Source organism: Copidosoma floridanum, unplaced genomic scaffold, assembly GCF_036245765.1.
Source record: "Copidosoma floridanum isolate Cflo_tuat_1 unplaced genomic scaffold, Cflo_Japanese_pri ptg000031l, whole genome shotgun sequence".
NCBI lineage: Eukaryota > Metazoa > Arthropoda > Insecta > Hymenoptera > Encyrtidae > Copidosoma > Copidosoma floridanum.
The window spans coordinates 1,449,969-1,471,814 of record NW_028321908.1 but is presented as its reverse complement, the minus strand read 5'-3'; the positions used below and the strand labels follow the sequence as shown (position 1 = coordinate 1,471,814).

General features: G+C 39.3%; 1 protein-coding gene across 1 annotated transcript; it reads left to right on the top strand.

Moving 5' to 3' along the window:
• Positions 1 to 2,350: 2,350 nt before the first annotated feature.
• Positions 2,351 to 7,519, top strand: LOC149373391 (uncharacterized). The gene is made up of 2 exons (XM_089597218.1): positions 2,351 to 3,335; positions 3,792 to 7,519. Exons 1-2 carry the CDS (start codon positions 2,351 to 2,353, stop codon positions 7,517 to 7,519), a joined length of 4,713 nt encoding a protein of 1,570 aa, XP_089453344.1.
• The last annotated feature ends 14,327 nt before the right edge of the window (positions 7,520 to 21,846 follow it).

Genomic DNA, 21,846 nt, shown 5'->3' with positions numbered 1-21,846 from the left:
GGTCACTTTAATTATTAATAAAATAAATAAAATAACACAAGCCCAATCCCCACACATCCCGAAGCGCAATCTAGTTGCTTTGTTCATTATTACAATAGATAAAGAAGAGCAAGCGCAGATCCCCACACAACCCAGGGCACTTTTTAGACGCATGATTTTTAATAAAATAAATAAAGTAGAGCAAGCGCCATTTCCCGCACAACCCAGGGCGCTTTCTGGTCACTTCAATTATTGATAAAATAAATAAAATAACATAAGCACCAATTCCCATACAACCAAGGATGCTTCCTGGTCCCTTTGATTATTAATAAAATAAATAAAAAAACACAAACACCATTCCCCACACAACCTAGGGCTCTTTCTGGTCTTTTGAACTAGTAATATAATCAAATGAAATAACACAAGCATCAATTCCCACACAACCCGGGGCACTTTCTGGTTACTTCAATTATTGAAAAAATCAATAAAATAACACAAGCACTAATCCCCACACAACCCAGGTTGCTATATGGTCACTTTGATTATTGATAAAATAAATAAAATAACACAAGCACCAATCTCCACACATCCCGAAGCGCAATCTAGTTGCTTTGTTTATTATTACAATAAATAAAGAAGAGCAAGCGCAAATCCCCACACAACCCAGGGCACTTTCTAGACGCAGGATTTTTAATAAAATAAATAAAGTAGAGCAAGCGCCATTCCCCGCACAACCCAGGGCGCTTTCTGGTCGCTTTAATTATTGATAGAATAAATAAAATAACACAAGCACCAATTCCCATACAACTAAGGATGCTTCCTGGTCACTTTAATTATTAATAAAATAAATAAAATAACACAAACACCATTCCCCACTGTTTCGTGTTCAACGAAACAACACGGCTAGGCTGATGTTCGAAATAAAAGCGAGCGGTGGTGGCCGCTCAGATGTCATTGGAACACGCAGTCGTCACCTTGGCAACGGAAAAAAATCGGCAGCTAGCATTGTAGTTCAGGACAGTAAAAAAAGGTGGTTTTCTCTCTCTCTCCATTCTCTGCAATCTTCGGATGCGCACGCTCGCTAGTTGTTCCCCAAGAATCGGGCAACATTTTTTTCGCTCCTTGCCGTGTTTAATACGGTGGAAAGGCTACAGAAGTCGGCGCCGCTATTCGATTTTTCCTCGACACTACGCGTTTCATCTCAGTTGCCAGGAAAGGCGAGGCGCGATATTGACAGTGCAAGAGACGAGACAAGACCACCGGGAAGTTGGCTTTCAAGAATTCAAGGAGTTTGACGCCTCAGGGTTCGCAAGTCCTAATTCATATGCAAAGGGTGGCCACCCGGGTTGGGATCACAGTTCAGCTGCGCATTCAGGTAGGATCCTCCTAGTTCAAGCGCAGTCTCTTGTCGTCAGGCAAGGGCATGAGACTGCGCCTACAATGCACGAGTATTTTTGCACGAGTTCTTTTCACACGAGTTTATTTACCCTTTGCACGAGTTTTGCCTAGCATGCTAGCGTCTTTTTTTTCTTTCTCTCTTTCATTTTCCTGGTCTTTCTCACTCACCTTTTTTTTTACACAGACAACTTCGAGCTGCTTTAATTAGTTATTTTTTTTATTTTTCCATTTTGTAAATGTGTTGTAAAACTATTGTAAAATCAATGTTTGATTAAATATCTTAACCCCAGAACCATGCGGACTTGCGGTTAATTTGTATGCTTTAAGAGTAAGTCAGACGTAGCCTCATAAAAAATTAATTTAAAATTATCCAGGTTCTCTGAGAAAACGGGAAGCTGCGACTCGGCGAAAACATTGGTGCCTCCTGTGAGGTATGTGGACCTGCTGCTGCTGCGGTTGACTGCATCTATCGCTGCTATCAGGGCCTCATCGCCGCCAATTTGTTCACGTGTTGTCTATAGTGTGGAGCAATTTGACAGTATTTCTCCGTCGCAGGGTCATGCAAAACGCATCTGCCAGTTTTATTTAATTGATTGATTTGTGCTTACTTTTAGATTCATGCTGTTTGTTAAAATTTTGTTAACATCTTGGTAACGCATTTTCCAGATTTGTAACCGTCAGCACCCGAGTCAGACATCATCGCTCCCATCGCGGGCCTCACGTTCTTCCAGCAGCCGGCAGGGGCGGCGGCCGTCTCGGGATTTTTCAAGGTCATTTTTTGCTTATACATTCAAAGCAGTGTTGTAGCTCAGGCTTATTGCTGAGGGTTGTTGACGCGCTCGGGCTTGCCAGTTTCGCCGCTTACAGGAGTTTGAGCCTATTTTCTGACGCATTTAAATAGGCCGGTGTTATACAGCTGCCGCGTGGGTAAAGGGTTCTAATTCCTTGGTTTGTTTTATTTTTGGGATTTAAAATGTCGCTTGAGAGCCGTTTGGAAAGGGCTAAAACGATCGTTGCAGTAAAGGAAAAGTTATTAAAAGAGCATATCGCTGAAATAAACGATCTTTTATCGGCGGAGGTTGTTAATCAGCCTCAGGTACGCGTTCGATATCAGGATATAAGTGCTTCGTTTGGGAAATACGAAGAGGCTCGCGAAATAGTGCTTTCTATTTCAAAAGATCCGGCGATCGCTGATAATAGCACCGAGGTTCGTACGGCATATTACACCGTGGCTGGGAAGGTCGGGGAACTTATTAATCCAAGGCTGAACGATTCGGGCTTAACGTTTAATCCGTCTGGTAATTCAACGTTTGCCGAGAGGCCTAAGCAATCCAAGCTGCCGACCGCGAACATTCCTCTATTTGATGGGAACCATCAGGAATGGCTGTCCTTCAAAGATTGGTTTATGAATGTCGTGCACATTCGTAACGACATCGATGAGGTGACTAAGTTTATTTATTTGCGGAATGCTCTGTCGGGGGAAGCTCTGCGCAAAGTTGAGATTTTCAGCCTCAGCGCCCATAATTATGCTGAAGCATGGGGAAGTTTGATTCAGGCCTACGAGCACAAGCGGATACTGATTTCTAAGCACTTAAACGCGATATTTGACTTTGAACCGTTGCAAATCGCTTCATCAAGGGGGTTATCCGGCTTGATCGATGAACTCAAGCAGCATTTAACCATGCTTGGCTCTTTGGGGGTCAAGCCTGATGACCATACCATAGTTTGTATGATGGAGCGTAAGCTGCCGTTAAATATACGCGAGAAATGGGAGGAGAATCTGCAGTTGGACGAGGTCCCGACGCTGAAAAGATTTATTGATTTCATCGATCGGTCGGTTTTCCGGCTTTGTACTTCCGAGCAGACTTTAGGACAGGATGGCAGGTTGCAGGGTGCAAAGCGGTCGTCTGACACGTCGTGTCCGGTCAAGGCAAAAAAGACAAATAACGGCAATGCACGTGCGTTTATAACATCAACGGAGGCTAATCCTCCGCTTCCACCATGCCCTTTCTGCAGCAGTAATCATGCGATTTATACATGCCAAAAATTTAAGGCGTTAAATGTGAATGATCGGAAAGCTTTTGTTCGGTCTAAAGCTCTTTGTCTTAATTGCTTACGCGCTCACGAAGGCAAATGCTCGCTCGGCCATTGTCGGTTATGTAATTATCGCCATAATACACTGCTGCATGTTGAGGTTAGTACGCGAAATTCGTCAAAAAATAGTGAGGGTCGCGCTGGGAATAGTTCTGGCGACTCGTCGGCATGACTAGTGCAAAAAGCATTTAACGCGCTTTCGCATCACGTGCACTCGCAGCTTATGATAAGCGCTATTATTTTCATAAAAAGCAGACATGGTAAGCTCATTCAGGCTCGGGTTTTGCTTGATACATGTTCAACCGCACATTTTATCACAGCTGATTTAAGCCGCAGGTTGCAGTTACCGATTAGGAAATGCTCTGTTTCGGTAAGTGCGATGAACGGTATGCAAACCTTGTCTGAAGGGACTATCGATATAGTAGTGAGATCGCGATTCAAAGATTTTGAAAAATCCCTGACTGCGTTAGTGGTGCCACAAATTTGCGACGCGAATCCGAGCGAGGTTTTCCAACGCGAGTCGGTTGAGATTCCGCGAAACTTGCCTTTAGCGGACCCACGGTTTCACATACCAAGGCCGGTGGACTTGCTTATGGGCTCAGGGGCAACGTTGTCGCTTTTATCAGTCGGGCAGATCAATTTGTCGCGAGGAAATTGTGATTTGTACTTACAGAAAACGCAATTGGGGTGGATTATCGCGGGGGGGCACGACGATGCACGTGGTAATTCAGTTTCATGTAACTTGCTCGAATTGAACGAAAGATTAACGCGATTCTGGGAGATCGAGGATTGCGGAGGAGCGTCGATACGCGAGCAAGAGGATAAGGAATGCGAAGCGCATTATGTTAAAAATACTACGCGCAATAAGGAGGGCAGGTATATCGTTCGATTGCCGTTCCGGACTCCGGTGGTCAATTTGGGGAACTCGCGTAGTCAGGCGGCGCGTAGGTTTCAGTCGCTGCAAAGAAGCTTCCAGGCTAATCCTCAGCGGTACCGAGATTATTCAAGCGTAATAGAGGACCATGTCGCGAGGGGCTACATATCTCGAGCGCAGGACGATTCGTCGGAAGGGTATTTTCTGCCTCACCACGCGGTGATTAAGTCGTCTAGCCAAACGACAAAGCTTCGCGTGGTTTTTGACGCTTCGGCAAAAACAGACACCGGTAATTCATTAAATAGCTCATTAATGACCGGGCCAACGATTCAACCAAAGTTATTCGATCACTTGCTTCGCTTTCGCAGTTACCGGTACGCTCTTATAGCTGATATTGAAAAGATGTATCTGCAGATTCTCATGCATCCTGCTGATCGGAAGTATCAAAAGTTCTTCTGGTTTTTTAATAATAAAACCGAGATTTTTCAGTTGAATACCGTGACTTTCGGGGTATCAGCCGCGGCCTTCTTAGCAATTCGCACACTGCAACAGCTAGCCAAGGACGAAAAAGAGCGATTTCCTCTTGCTAGTGCTATCGTAGATCGGGACTTTTATGTGGATGATTTTCTGACAGGCAGCAATTCGCTCGAAGAATTGGCTCAAATTCGGTCCGAAATTACAAAGCTGCTAGCTAGCGGGGGGTTTAATATTCGTCAATGGGCCTCGAACTGTGATTCAATGAATGAAAGTAGCATGAACCATACTTTCGAGTCAGCAGAGCAAGAAAGCGAGCAGGTCCTTCGAAAAACGTTGGGTATAGCGTGGAATTCAAGGGCGGACAGCTTTAATTTTACGGTTAAGCCCATCGAGTTGGCAAGTAAGGTTACCAAGAGGTTTATCCTATCGGAGATCGCTAAGATTTTTGATCCGCTCGGGTTTTTAGGTCCAGTAATTTTGTCGCTTAAAGTTCTAATCCAGGAATGCTGGAAAGCTAAAGTAGGATGGGACGAGACGGTTCCTCAAGCGCTTCACTCCGCATGGAGGTCTTTTGCCGAACAGTCAGGATTAATCAGGAACTTATCAATACCACGGGTTTTGCTTTTGCTAAACGCGGTCACGACTGAGGTGCACGGGTTTTGCGATGCTAGCAAGCGCGGGTACGGCGCCTGCTTGTACATTAGGACGATAGACAAGGAAGGAAAGATTTTGGTACGGCTAGCTTGTGCTAAATCTCGCGTTGCCCCGGTCAAAGAGGTTACTATTCCGCGGCTTGAGTTATGCGGGGCGGTAGTTCTCGTTCGTCTATTTAATGAGGCCAAGCGCTGTTTTAATTTTCCTATCAATCGCGTCGTATTTTGGTCAGACTCCGAGATCGTTTTGCAGTGGATAAAAAAGAATCCTCAAGCTCTGACTGTATTCGAAGGGAATCGCGTCGCAGAAATCCAGAGATTGTCAAAAGATTGCGAGTGGCGGCATGTAAGAGGCAAAGATAACATGGCAGATGTGCTGTCTCGTGGGCAATCGGCTGCCGAGTTTATGCAAAATAAGACATGGTTCGAAGGGCATCCATGGATTCGGCAGCCGAGTGCCACATGGCGTGAGTCTAGATTGGATATGAGCATTGATCTGCCTGGGATGCGTAAGAATGTTTGCTTGCTCAACATAGTAGATCTAGAGCCGTTTTACAGAAAACTATCGTCTTTTTCGTCAATAGTTGCTACGGGAGTTTACTGCATGCGCTTGTTCAAACGATTTCGGACAGCGGAGAAGCTAAAGACTTTTACTATCGCACCCGAAGAGCGTGTTGAGGTCGAACGGCGGCTGCTGCGTGCCATACAGATCGAGCGGTTTTCTACTGAGTATAAGCTGCTAAAAGACGGGAAGGGTTTAAATAATACTAGGTTGGCCGCTTTTTCCCCTTTCGTCGATGAGCACGGGCTTATTAGGGTAGGAGGTCGGTTGAAAAATGCACAAATTCCTTACGCGCAGAAGCACCCGATTTTGTTACCGTCGCGGCACTACATTACCGATCTTTTGATACGTGAGGCCCACAGTAGACTACTGCACGCCGGGATTCAAAGCACGTTGTATCAACTTAGGCTTAGGTATTGGATATTAGATGGCAAAAACCAGGTCAGGAAAATTGTAAGGAGCTGTACTACATGTATTCGCCATCGTCCAGTAACGGTGCAGTGTAAGATGGGTGATTTGCCCAAGGCGCGTGTGGCACAGGCCGAGATTTTTAGCCGGGTGGGGGTAGATTTTTTGGGACCGATTTCGATGAAGGAAAAGAAGGATAGAAATCGGGTGGTGCTTAAGGCTTACGGTTGCATTTTCATTTGCATGGTCACAAAGGCAGTGCATGTTGAAATCGCGTCCGATCTCTCTACTGATGCGTTCTTAGCTGCTTTCCGAAGGTTCGTTAGCCGCCGAGGACGGCCGTCACAAGTCTATTCCGATAACGGCACGAATTTCGTAGGCGCGAATAATAAGCTACGCGAATTGTTCAAGGTGCATAGCACAAAGAAACATCAGAGTCAAGTTTCTGATTACGCGTCAGCTGAGGGTATAAAGTGGCATTTTAATCCGCCTTTGGCTCCTCATTTCGGCGGGCTGTGGGAAGCTTCGGTCAAGTCATTTAAACACCACTTTGAGCGCGTTACAGGGGGGAAATTACTTACTTTCGAGCAGTTAGATACGCTTGCGAAAGAGATAGAGGCCATTTTAAATTCCCGTCCAATTTGCACGGTTTCTAACGATCCAAACGATCGCATCTCATTAACACCGGCTCATTTTATAATCGGACGACCAATAACAATGGTTCCTGAGCACGATTACACCTCTGTTGCAGAAAATCGGCTCGAGGTATGGAATTTCGTCACAAGAGCGCGGCAACATTTTTGGAAACGGTGGCATGTCGAATACCTCAATGAACTCCAGAGGCGACAGAAGTGGCTAAAGAGCACCGGTTCAATAAAGGTCGGCTCGATCGTCATTATTATTGACAAAAAACAACCGTGTTGCGAGTGGCTGCTTGGAAAGGTCGTGGAGGTCAGCCCTGGGAGCGATGGCGTCGTGCGCGTGGCCAAGGTCAAAACTTCACAAGGAGACTACCTCCGAAGCGTTACCAAGCTGTGCCCCTTGCCTAATATTGAGGATCACGATAATTTGTAAAACATGAGTTCACCCAATTACACAACCCATCACTCATGCTACTCTCGTACTTTGCATCTTTGCTCTCACTTTCGCAACGGGGGAAGCATGTTTCGTGTTCAACGAAACAACACGGCTAGGCTGATGTTCGAAATAAAAGCGAGCGGTGGTGGCCGCTCAGATGTCATTGGAACACGCAGTCGTCACCTTGGCAACGGAAAAAAATCGGCAGCTAGCATTGTAGTTCAGGACAGTAAAAAAAGGTGGTTTTCTCTCTCTCTCCATTCTCTGCAATCTTCGGATGCGCACGCTCGCTAGTTGTTCCCCAAGAATCGGGCAACATTTTTTTCGCTCCTTGCCGTGTTTAATACGGTGGAAAGGCTACAGAAGTCGGCGCCGCTATTCGATTTCTCCTCGACACTACGCGTTTCATCTCAGTTGCCAGGAAAGGCGAGGCGCGATATTGACAGTGCAAGAGACGAGACAAGACCACCGGGAAGTTGGCTTTCAAGAATTCAAGGAGTTTGACGCCTCAGGGTTCGCAAGTCCTAATTCATATGCAAAGGGTGGCCACCCGGGTTGGGATCACAGTTCAGCTGTGCATTCAGGTAGAATCCTCCTAGTTCAAGCGCAGTCTCTTGTCGTCAGGCAAGGGCATGAGACTGCGCCTACAATGCACGAGTATTTTTGCACGAGTTCTTTTCACACGAGTTTATTTACCCTTTGCACGAGTTTGCCTAGCATGCTAGCGTCTTTTTTTTCTTTCTCTCTTTCATTTTCCTGGTCTTTCTCACTCACCTTTTTTTTTACACAGACAACTTCGAGCTGCTTTAATTAGTTATTTTTTTTATTTTTCCATTTTGTAAATGTGTTGTAAAACTATTGTAAAATCAATGTTTGATTAAATATCTTAACCCCAGAACCATGCGGACTTGCGGTTAATTTGTATGCTTTAAGAGTAAGTCAGACGTAGCCTCATAAAAAATTAATTTAAAATTATCCAGGTTCTCTGAGAAAACGGGAAGCTGCGACTCGGCGAAAACATCAATCATCTTCCCCACACAACCTAGGGCTCTTTCTGGTCGTTTAAACTAGTAATATAATCAAATGAAATAACACAAGCATCAATTCCCACACAACCCGGGGCACTTTCTTGTTACTTTAATTATTAAAAAAATCAATAAAATAACAAAAGCACCAATTTCCACACAACCTAAAGCGCTATCTGGTTGCTTTGGTAATTGATCCAATGAATAAAGAAAAGCAATCGCCAATCCTCAAACAACCCGGGGCACTTTCAGGTTACTTTAACTATTAATAAAATTAAATAAAATAACACAAGCACCAATTACCGCACAACCCGAGGCATTTTCTATTCGTTTTAATTATTAATAAAATAATTGAATTAACACAAGCACCAATCTCTAGACAACCCAAAGCGCTTTCTGGTTGCTTTGTCAATTAATACAATAAATAAAGAAGTGCAAGCGCCAATCCCCAAACAACCCGAGGAACATTCTAGTCCATTGAAATAATAATAAAATAAATAAAGTAGAGCAAGCGACATTCTCCGCACAACCCAGGGACTGTCTGGTTGCTTTAATTATTAATAAAATATATAAAAAAACACAAGCACCAATCCCCACACAACCTCAAGCGCTTTCTGGTTGCTTTGTTAAATAATACAATAAATAAAGCAGTGCAAGCGCCAATCTCCACAAAATCGAGTAACTTTCTGGTCCATTGAATTAAGAGTAAAATAAATAAAGTAGAGCAAGCGCCATTCCCCGCACAACCCAGGGCGCTTTCTGGTCGCTTTAATTATTAATAGATTAAGATAAAATAACACAAGCACCAATCCCCACACAACCCAGGGTGCTATATGGTCACTTTAATTATTAATAAAATAAATATAATAACACAAGCACCAATCCCCACACAACCCGAAGCGCAATCTAGTTGCTTTGTTTATTATTACAATAAATAAAGAAGAGCAAGCGCAAATCCCCACACAATCCAGGGCACTTTCTAGACGCATGATTTTTAATAAAATAAATAAAGTAGAGCAAGCGCCATTCCCTGCACAACCCAGGGCGCTTTCTGGTCGCTTTAATTATTGATTGAATAAATAAAATAACACAAGCACCAATTCCCATACAACCCAGGATGCTTCCTGGTCACTTTAATTATTAATAAAATGAATCAAATAACACAAACACCATTCCCCACACAACCTAGGGCTCTTTCTGGTCTTTTGAACTAGTAATATCATTATATAAAATAACACTAGCATCAATCCCCACACAACCCGGGGCACTTTCTGGTTACTTCAATTCTTAAAAAAATCAATGAAATAACACAAGCACCAATTCCCACACAACCTAAAGCGCTTTCTGGTTGCTTTGGTAATTGATACAATAAATAAAGAAGAGCAATCGCCAATCCCCAAAATACCCGGGGCACTTTCAGGTTACTTTAACTATGAATAAAATTAAATAAAATAACACAAGCACCAATTTTCGCACAACTTGAGGCACTTTCTATTCGTTTTAATTATTAATAAAATAATTAAATTAACACAAGCACCAATCTCTAGACAGTTCGAAGCGCTTTTTAGTTGCTCTGTTAATTGATACGATAAATGAGGTAGAGCAAGCGCCATTCCCCGCACTAACCCAGGGCGCTTTCTGGTCGCTTTAATTATTAAAAATTTAAATAAAATAACACAAGCACCAATCCCCACACGACCCAGGGTGCTTTAAGGTTACTTTAACTATTAATAAAATAAATAAAATAACACAAGCAGCAATCCCCACACAACACAAAGCGCTTTCTGGTCGCATAAATTATTAATATAATTAAATAAAATCACACAAAAACCAATCTCCACACAACCCGGGGTGCTTTCTGGTCGCATTAGTTATTTATAAAATAAATAAAAAAACACAAGCATCAATTCCCGCACGACCCGAGGCGCCTTCTGGTCGCTTTAATTATAAATAAAATAAATAAAATAGAACAAGCACAAATCACAACACAACCTAGGGCGCTTTTTGGTCGCTTAAACTAGTAATATAATTTAATAAAATAACACAAGCACCAATCTCCACACAACCCAGGACACTTTCTGGTCGCTTTAATTATTAAAAAAATTAATATAATAACATAAGCACCAATTTTCACACAACCTAAAGCGCTTTCTGGTTGCTTTGTTAATAAATTCAATAAATAAAGAAAAGTCATTGCCAATCCCCACACAATCTGAGGAACTTTCTGCTCATTTGAATTATAAATAAAGAAAACAAAAAAGAGCAAGCGTCATTTCAGGCACAACCCAGAGCACTTTCGGTTTGCTTTAATTATTAATAGAATTAATTAAAATAACACAAGCACCAATTTTCACACAACCCAGGATGCTTTCTGGTCCCTTTAATTATAAATAAAATAAATGAAATAACACAAGCGTCAATCCCCACACAATCTGGGGCGCTGTCTGGTCGCTTAAACTAGTAATATGCTTAAATAAAATTACACAAGCATCAATCCCCACACAACCCGAAGCACTTTCGTGTAACTTTGATTGTTAAAAAAATCAATAAAATATTACAAGCACAAATTACCACACAACCAAAAGCGCTTTCTGGTTGCTCTGTTAATTGATACAATGAATAAAAAAAAGCAAGCGCCAATCGCCACACAACCCAGGGACTGCCTGGTCGCTTTAATTATTAATAAAATAAATAAAATAACACAAGCACCAATCCCCACACATCTTAAAGCGCTTTCTGGTTGCTTTGTTGATTAATACAATCAATAAAGAAGTGCAAGCGCCAATCCCCACAAAATCGAGTAATTTTCTGGTCCATTAAATTATTAGTAAAATAAATAAAGTAGAGCAAGCGCCTTCCCCCGCACAACCCAGGGCACTTTCTAGTTGCTTTAATTATTAATAAAATTGAATAAAATAACACAAGCACCAATTCCAACACAACCCAGGGCGCTTTCTGGTCGTTTTAATTATTGATAGAATAAATAAAATAACACAAGCACCAATTCCTACACAACCTTATGTGCTTTCTGGTTTCTTTAATAATTAATACAAAAAATAAAGTAGAGCAAGCGACAATCCCCAAACAACCCAGAGCGCTTGTTGGGCGCATTAATTATAATTAAAATAAATATAGTAGAGCAATCGCCGATCCCCACACAACCTAAGGCGCTTTCTAGTTGCCTTATAAATTTATACAATATATAAAGTAGAGCATTGCCAATCCCCACACAACCTGAGTTGCTTGCTGGTCACTTTTATTATTATTAAAATAATAAAAATAACACAAGCACTAATCCCCACACAACCCGAAGCGCTTTCTGGTTGCTTTGTTAATTAATACAATAATTAAAGAAAAGCAAGCGCCAATCCCCACACTACTTAGGGCACTGTCTGGTTGCTTTAATTATAAATAAAATAAATAAAATAGAACAAGCACAAATCACTACACAACCTAGGGCGCTTTTTGGTCGCTTAAACTAGTAATATAATTTAATAAAATAACACAAGCACCAATCTCCACACAACCCAGGACACTTTCTGGTCGCTTTAATTATTAAAAAAATTAATATAATAACATAAGCACCAATTTTCACACAACCTAAAGCGCTTTCTGGTTGCTTTGTTAATAAATTCAATAAATAAAGAAAAGTCATTGCCAATCCCCACACAATCCGAGGAAATTTCTGCTCATTTGAATTATAAATAAAGAAAACAAAAAAGAGCAAGCGTCATTTCAGGCACAACCAAGAGCACTTTCGGTTTGCTTTAATTATTAATAGAATTAATTAAAATAACACAAGCACCAATTTTCACACAACCCAGGATGCTTTCTGGTCCCTTTAATTATAAATAAAATAAATGAAATAACACAAGCACCAATCCCCACACAACCCGAAGCACTTTCGTGTAACTTTGATTGTTGAAAAAATCAATAAAATATTACAAGCACAAATTACCACACAACCTAAAGCGCTTTCTGGTTGCTCTGTTAATTGATACAATGAATAAAAAAAAGCAAGCACCAATCGCCACACAACCCAGGGACTGTCTGGTCGCTTTAATTATTAATAAAATAAATAAAATAACACAAGCACCAATCCCCACACATCTTAAAGCGCTTTCTGGTTGCTTTGTTGATTAATACAATCAATAAAGAAGTGCAAGCGCCAATTCCCACAAAATCGAGTAATTTTCTGGTCCATTAAATTATTAGTAAAATAAATAAAGTAGAGCAAGCGCCTTCCCCCGCACAACCCAGGGCACTTTCTAGTTGCTTTAATTATTAATAGAATTGAATAAAATAACACAAGCACCAATTCCAACACAACCCAGGGCGCTTTCTGGTCGTTTTAATTATTGATAGAATAAATAAAATAACACAAGCACCAATTCCTACACAACCTTATGTGCTTTCTGGTTTCTTTAATAATTAATACAATAAATAAAGTAGAGCAAGCGACAATCCCCAAACAACCCAGAGCACTTGTTGGGCGCATTAATTATAATTAAAATAAATATAGTAGAGCAATCGCAGATCCCCACACAACCTAAGGCGCTTTCTAGTTGCCTTATAAATTTATACAATATATAAAGTAGAGCATCGCCAATCCCCACACAACCTGAGTTGCTTGCTGGTCACTTTTATTATTATTAAAATAATAAAAATAACACAAGCACCAATCCCCACACAACCCGAAGCGCTTTCTGGTTGCTTTGTTAATTAATACAATAATTAAAGAAAAGCAAGCGCCAATCCCCACACTACTTAGGGCACTGTCTGGTTGCTTTAATTATATATAAAGTAAATAAAATAACTCAAGCACCAATCCCTAAACAACATGAGGAACTTTCTGGTCCTTTGAATTATAAATAAAGGACACAAAGAAGAGCAAGCGCCATTTTCCACACAACCTTGGGTGCTTTCTGGTCGCTTTAATCATTGATAGAATGAATAAAATATTACAAGCACCAATTCCCACATAACCTGAAGTGCTTATTGGTTTCGCTGTTCATTGATACAATAAATAAAGTAGAGCAAGCACCAATCCCCACACAACCTAGGGTGCTGTCTGGTCGCTTGAACTAATAATATGCTTAAATAAAATTACACAAGCACCAAACCCCACGCAACCCAGAGCACTTACTGGTCACTTTAATTATCAACAAAATCAATAAAGTAACACAAGCATAAAATTCTCGCACAACCCGAGGCGCTTTCTATTCGTTTTAATTATTAATAAAATAATTAAATCAACGCAAGCACCAATCTCCAGACAACCCGAAGCGCTTTCTGGTTGCTCTGTTATTTGATACTATAAATAAGGAAGAGCAAGCGCCAATCCCCACACCACCCAGGGACTGTCTAGTCGCTTTAATTATTAATAAAATAAATAAAATAACACAAGCACAAATTGCCAAACAACCCAAAGCGCTTCCTGGTCGCTTTAATAATTAATAGATTTAGATAAAATAACACAAGCACCAATCCCCACAAAACTCAGTAAGCTTTATGGTCACTTTAATTATTTATACAATAAATGAAATTACACAAGCACCAATCCCCACACAACCCGGGGCACTTCCTGGTTACTTTAATTATTAGAAAAATTAATAAAATAACACAAGCACCAAATCCCACACAACCTAAAGCGCTTTTTGGTTGCTTTGTTAATTATTTCAATAAATAAAGTAGAGCAAGCGACATTCCCCACACGACCCAAAGTGCTCCCTGGACGCATTAATTTCTAATAAAATAAATAAAGTAGAGCAAGCGCCAATCTCCACACAATCTAGGGCACTTTTTAGTTGCTTTAACTATTAATAAAATTAACTAAAATAACACAGGCAACAATTCCCACAAAATTCAAAGCGTTTTCTGGTTGTTCTGCTAATTAATATAATAAATGAAGTAGAGCAAGCGCCAATCTCCACATAACACCAGGCACTTTCTGGACGCATGAATTACTAATAAAATAAATATAGTAGAGCAATCGCCAATCCCCACACAACCCGATGCGCTTTTTGGTTGCTTCATTAATTATTACAATAAATGAAAAAGATTGAGCTCCAATCCCCACACAATTCGGGGCCTTTTCTGGACGCATTAATTTTTCATAAAATGAATAAAGTAGAACAAGCGCCAATCCTCTTACAACCCGAGGCACTTTCTGGTCGCTTGAATAATTAACACAATTAAATAAAATAACACAAGCATCAATCCCTACAGTAACCGAAGCACTTTCTGACTGCTTCGTTAATTAATAGAATAAATAACGTAGAGCAAGCGCCAATCCCGACACAACAAGGCGCGCTTTCTTGAGCCATTAATTTTTAATAAAATAAATATGAAAGAACAAGCGCCAATCCCAACACATCCCAGAGCATTCTTTAGTTGTCTTATTAATTAATACAATAATTAAAGAAGTGCAAGCGCCAATCCCCACAAAATCGAGTAACTTTTTGGTCCATTAAATTAATAGTAAAATAAATAACGTAGAGCAAGCGCCATTCCCCGCATAACCCAGGGCGCTTTCTGGTCGCTTTAATTATAAATAGATTTAGATAAAATAACACAAGCACCAATCCCCACTCAACCCAGGGTGCTTTATGGTCACTTTAATTATTAATAAAATAAACAAAATAACACAAGCACCAATCCCTACACAACCCGAAGCGCTATCTGGTTGCTTTGTTTATTATGACAGTAAATAAAGAAGAGCAAGCGCAAATTCCCACACAATTTAGGGCACTTTTTAGACGCATAATTTTTAATAAAATAAATAAAGTAGAGCAAGCGCCAATTCCCGCACAACCCAGGGTACTTTTTAATCGCTTTTATTATCAATAGAATTAAATAAAATAACACAAGCACCAATTCCCATACAACCCAGGTTGCTTCCTAGTCACTTCAATTATTAACAAAAGAAAAGAAATAACACAAACACCAATCCCCGCACAACCTGAGGAACTTTCTAGTCCATTAAATTAATAATAAAATAAATAAATGAGAGCAAGCGCAAATTCCCACACTACCCAGGGCACTTTTTAATCGCTTTAATTATCAATAGAATTAAATAAAATAACACGAGCACCAATTCCCATACAACCCAGGTTGCTTTCTGGTCACTTTAATTATTAATAAAATAAATGAAATAACACAAACACCAATTCCCACACAACCTGGGGCGCTTTCTGGTCACTTGAACTAGTAATATAATCAAATAAAATAACACAAGCACCAATCCCCACACAACCTAAAGCGCTTTCTGGTTGCTTTGTTAATTAATTTAATAAATAAAGAAAAGCAAGCTCCAATTCCCACACAATCCAAAGAACTTTTTGGTCCTTTGAATTCTAAATAAAGGAATTAAAGTAAAGCAATCGCCATTTTACGCACAACCCAGGGCGCTTTCTGGTCGTTCTAATTATTGATAGAATAAATAAAATAACACAAGCATCAATTCCCACACAACCCCAAGTGTTTTCTGGTTTTTTTGTCAATTAATACAATAAATAGAAAAGAGCAAGCGCAAATCCCCACACAACCCAGGGCACTTTCTAGACGCATAATTTTTAATAAAATAAATGAAGTAGAGCAAGCGCCAATCTTTACACAATCCGGGGCGCTTTTTAGTTGCTTTAACTATTAATAAAATTAACTAAAATAACACAAGCAACAATCGCCACAAAATTCAAAGCTTTTTCTAGTTGTTCAGCTAATTAATATAATAAAGAAGTAGAGCAAGCACCAAGCTCCACACAACACCAGGCGCTTTCTGGACGCATTGATTATATATAAAATAAATATAGTAGAGCAATCGCAAATTTCCACACAACCTAAGGCGCTTTCTAGTTGCCTTATGAATTCACACAATATATAAAGTAGAGCAATCGCCAATCTCCACACAACCTGGGTTGCTTTCTAGTCACTTTAATTATAAATAAAATAAATAAAATAACACAAGCACCAATCCCCTTACAACCCGATGCGCTTTTTGGTTGCTTTGTTAATCATTACAATAAATAAAAAAGATTAAGCTCCTATCCCCACACAACCCGGGGCCTTTTCTGGACGCATTAATTTTTCATGAAATGAATAAAGTAGAACAAGCGCCAATCCCCTCACAACCCGAGGCACTTTCTGGTCGCTTGAACTATTAACACAAATAAATAAAATAACACAAGCTTTAATCCCTACAGTAACCGAAGCACTTTCTGATTGCTTCGTTAATTAATAGAATAAATAACGTAGAGCAAGCGCCAATCCCGACACAACACGAAGCGCTTTCTTGACGCATTAATTCTTAATAAAATAAATATGAAAGAGCAAGCGCCAATCCCAACACATCCCAGAGCGCTATCTGGTTGTCTTATTAATTAATACAATAAATAAAGTAGAGAAATCGCCAATTCCTAAACAACCTGGGGCATTTTCAGGTTACTTTAACTATTGATAAATTTAAATAAAATAACACAAGCACCAATCCCCGCACAACCTGAGGCACTTTTTTTTCGTTTTAATTATTGATAAAATAAAAAAATTAACACAAGCACCAATCCCCAGACAACCCAAAGCGCTTTCTGGTTGCTTTGTCAATTAATAAAATAAATAAAAAAGTGCAAGCGCCAATCCCCGCACAACCCAGGGCGCTTTCTGGTCTCTTTAATTATTAACAGATCTAGATAAAATAACACAAGCACTAATCCCCACACAACCCAGGGTGCTTTATGGTCACTTCAATTATTAATAAAATAATTAAAATAACACAATCACCAATCCCCACTTATTCGAAGCGCAATCTAGTTGCTTTGTTTATTATTACAATAAATAAAGAAGAGCAAGCGCAAATCCTCACACAAACCAGGGCACTTTCTAGACGCATAATTTTTAATAAAATAAATAAAGTAGAGCAAGCGCCATTCCCCGCACAACCCAGGGCGCTTTCTGGTCGCTTTCATTATTGATAGAATAAATAAAATAACACAAGCACCAATTCCCATACAACCCAGGCTGCTTCCTGGTCAGTTTAATTATTAATAAAATAAATGATATAACACAAACACCCTCCCCACACAACCCGGGGCACTTTCTGGTTACTTTAATTATTAAAAAAATCAATAAAATAACAGAAGCACCAATTCCCACACAACCTGAAGCGCTTTATGGTTGCTTTGTTAACAAATACAATAAATGAAGAAAAGCAATTGCCAATCCCCAAACAACGCGAAGCACTTTTAGGTTACTTTAACTATTAATAAAATTAAATAAAATAACACAAGCATTGATTCCTGCACAACCCAAGGCACTTTCTATTCTTTTTAATTATTAATTATATAATTAAATTATCACAAGCACCAATCTCCAGACAACCCGAAGCGCTTTCTGGTTGCTCTGTTAATTAATACAATAAATAAAGAAGTGAAAGCGTCAATCCCCACAAAATCGAGTAACTTTCTGGTCCATTGCATCAATAGTAAAATAAATAAAGTAGAGCAAGCGCCATTCTCCGCACAACCCAGGGTGCTTTCTGGTCGCTTTAATTAATAATAGATTTAGATAAAATAACACAAGCACCAATTCCCACACAACCTAGGGCGCTTTCTGGACGCATTTATTTTTAATAAAACAAATAAAGTAGAGCAAGCGCGAATCTCCACACAATCCGGGGCACTTTTTAGTTCCTTTAACTATTAATAAAATTAACTAAAATAACACAAGCAACAATCTCCACAAAATTTAAAGCGCTTTCTGGTTGTTCTGCTCATTAATATAATAAATGAAGTAGAGCAAGCGCCAATTTCCACACAACACCAGGCGCTTTCTGGACGCATTAATTATTAATAAAATAAATATAGTAGAGCAATAGCCAATCCCCACACAACCTAAGGCGCTTTCTAGTTGCCTTATGAATTTACACAATATATAAAGTAGAGCAATCGCCAATCCCCAGACAACCTGGGTTGCTTTCTGGTCACTTTAATTATTTATACAATAAATGAAATTACACAAGCACCAATCCCCACACAACCCGGGGCACTTCCTGGTTACTTTAATTATTAGGAAAATTAATAAAATAACACAAGCACCAAATCTTACACAACCTAAAGCGCTTTTTGGTTGCTTTGTTAATTATTTCAATAAATAAAGTAGAGCAAGCGACATTCCCCACACGACCCAGAGTGCTCCCTGGACGCATTAATTTCTAATAAAATAAATAAAGTAGAGCAAGCGCCAATCTTCACACAATCTGGGGCACTTTTTAGTTGCTTTAACGATTAATAAAATTAACTAAAATAACACAGGCAACAATTCCCACAAAATTCAAAGCGCTTTCTGGTTGTTCTGCTAATGAATATAATAAATGAAGTAGAGCAAGCGCCAATCTCCACACAACACCAGGCACTTTCTGGACGCATGAATAACTAATAAAATAAATATAGTAGAGCAATCGCCAATCCCTACACAACCCGATGCGCTTTTTGGTTGCTTCATTAATTATTACAATAGATGAAAAAGATTAAGCTCCAATCCCCACACAATTCGGGGCCTTTTCTGGACGCATTAATTTTTCATAAAATGAATAAAGTAGAACAAGCGCCAATCCTCTTACAACCCGAGGCACTTTCTGGTCGCTTGAATAATTAACACAATTAAATAAAATAACACAAGCATCAATCCCTACTGTAACCAAAGCACTTTCTGACTGCTTCGTTAATTAATAGAATAAATAACGTAGAGCAAGCGCTAATCCCGACACAACAAGAAGCGCTTTCTTGAGCCATTAATTCTTAATAAAATAAATATGAAAGAACAAGCGCCAATCCCAACACATCCCAGAGCATTCTTTAGTTGTCTTATTAATTAATTCAATAAATGAAGTAAAGCAATCGCCAATTCCTAAACAACCCGGGGCACTTTCAGGTTACTTCAACTATTGATAAATTTAAATAAAATAACACAAGCACCAATCCCCGCACAACCTGAGGCACTTTCTATTCTTTTTAATTATTAATTATATAATTAAATTATCACAAGCACCAATCTCCAGACAACCCGAAGCGCTTTCTGGTTGCTCTGTTAATTAATACAATAAATAAAGAAGTGAAAGCGTCAATCCCCACAAAATCGAGTAACTTTCTGGTCCATTGCATTAATAGTAAAATAAATAAAGTAGAGCAAGCGCCATTCTCCGCACAACCCAGGGTGCTTTCTGGTCGCTTTAATTAATAATAGATTTAGATAAAATAACACAAGCACCAATTCCCACACAACCTAGGGCGCTTTCTGGACGCATTTATTTTTAATAAAACAAATAAAGTAGAGCAAGCGCGAATCTCCACACAATCCGGGGCACTTTTTAGTTCCTTTAACTATTAATAAAATTAACTAAAATAACACAAGCAACAATCGCCACAAAATTCAAAGCTTTTTCTAGTTGTTCAGCTAATTAATATAATAAAGAAGTAGAGCAAGCGCCAAGCTCCACACAACACCAGGCGCTTTCTGGACGCATTGATTTTATATAAAATAAATATAGTAGAGCAATCGCAAATTCCCACACAACCTAAGGCGCTTTCTAGTTGCCTTATGAATTTACACAATATATAAAGTAGAGCAATCGCCAATCTTCACACAATCTGGGTTGCTTTCTAGTCACTTTAATTATTAATAAAATAAATAAAATAACACAAGCACCAATCCCCTTACAACCCGATGCGCTTTTTGGTTGCTTTGTTAATCATGACAATAAATAAAAAAGATTAAGCTCCAATCCCCACACAACCCGGGGCCTTTTCTGGACGCATTAATTTTTCATGAAATGAATAAAGTAGAACAAGCGCCAATCCCCTCACAACCCAAGGCACTTTCTGGTCGCTTGAACTATTAACACAATTAAATAAAATAACACAAGCTTTAATCCCTACAGTAACCGAAGCACTTTCTGATTGCTTCGTTAATTGATAGAATAAATAACGTAGAGCAAGCGCCAATCCCGACACAACACGAAGCGCTTTTTTGACGCATTAATTCTTAATAAAATGAATATGAAAGAGCAAGCGCCAATCCTAACACATCCCAGAGCGCTATCTGGTTGTCTTATTAATTAATACAATAAATAAAGTAGAGAAATCGCCAATTCCTAAACAACCTGGGGCATTTTCAGGTTACTTTAACTATTGATAAATTTAAATAAAATAACACAAGCATCAATCCCCGCACAACCTCAAGCACTTTCTATTCGTTTTAATCATTGATAAAATGAATAAATTAACACAAGCACCAATCACCACAAAACCCGAAAAACTTTCTAGTCCGTTGATTTAATAATAAAATAAATAAAGTAGAGCAAGCGCCATTCCCCGCACAACCCAGGGCGCTTTCTGGTCGCTTTAATTATTGACAGATCTAGATAAAATAACACAAGCACTAATCCCCACACAACCCAGGGTGCTTTATGGTCACTTTAATTATTAATAAAATAAATAAAATAACACAATCACCAATTCCCACACATTCGAAGCGCAATCTAGTTGCTTTGTTTATTATTACAATAAATAAAGAAGAGCAATCGCCAATCCCCAAACAACGCGGGGCACTTTTAGGTTACTTTAACTATTAATAAAATTAAATAAAATAACACAAGCACCGATTCCTGCACAACCCAAGGCACTTTCTATTCTTTTTAATTTTTAATTACATAATTAAATTATCACAAGCACCAATCTCCAGACAACACGAAGCGCTTTCTGGTTGCTCTGTTAATTAATACAATAAATAAAGAAGTGCAAGCGTCAATCTCCACAAAATCGAGTAACTTTTTGGTCCATTGCATTAATAGTAAAATAAATAAAGTAGAGCAAGCGCCATTCTCCGCACAACCCAGGGTGCTTTCTGGTCGCTTTAAATAATAATAGATTTAGATAAAATAACACAAGCACCAATTCCCACACAACAAGGGTGCTTTACGGTCACTTTAATTATTAATAAAATAAATAAAATAACACAAGCACCAATCCACACACGACTCGAAGCGCCATCTGGTTGCTTTGTATATTATGACAATAAATAAAGAAGAGCAAGCGCAAATCCCCACACAACCCAGGGCACTTTTTAGACGTATAATTCCTAATAAAATAAATAAAGTAGAGCAAGCGCCAATTCTTGCACAACCCAGGGCGCTTTTTAATCGCTTTAATTATCAATAGAATTAAATAAAATAACACAAGCATCAATTCCCACACAACCCCAAGTGCTTTCTGGTTCTTTTGTTAATTAATACAATAAATAAAGAAGAGC

What these genes read in the sequence shown, in the direction of transcription:
- LOC149373391 (XM_089597218.1), top strand. Translation starts at nt 2,351, where the DNA reads ATGTCGCTTGAGAGCCGTTTGGAAAGGGCTAAAACGATCGTTGCAGTA. An exon ending in GACAAATAACGGCAATGCAC is followed by an intron (nt 3,336 to 3,791) that starts GTGCGTTTATAA and finishes ATTTTATCACAG; the next exon opens with CTGATTTAAGCCGCAGGTTG.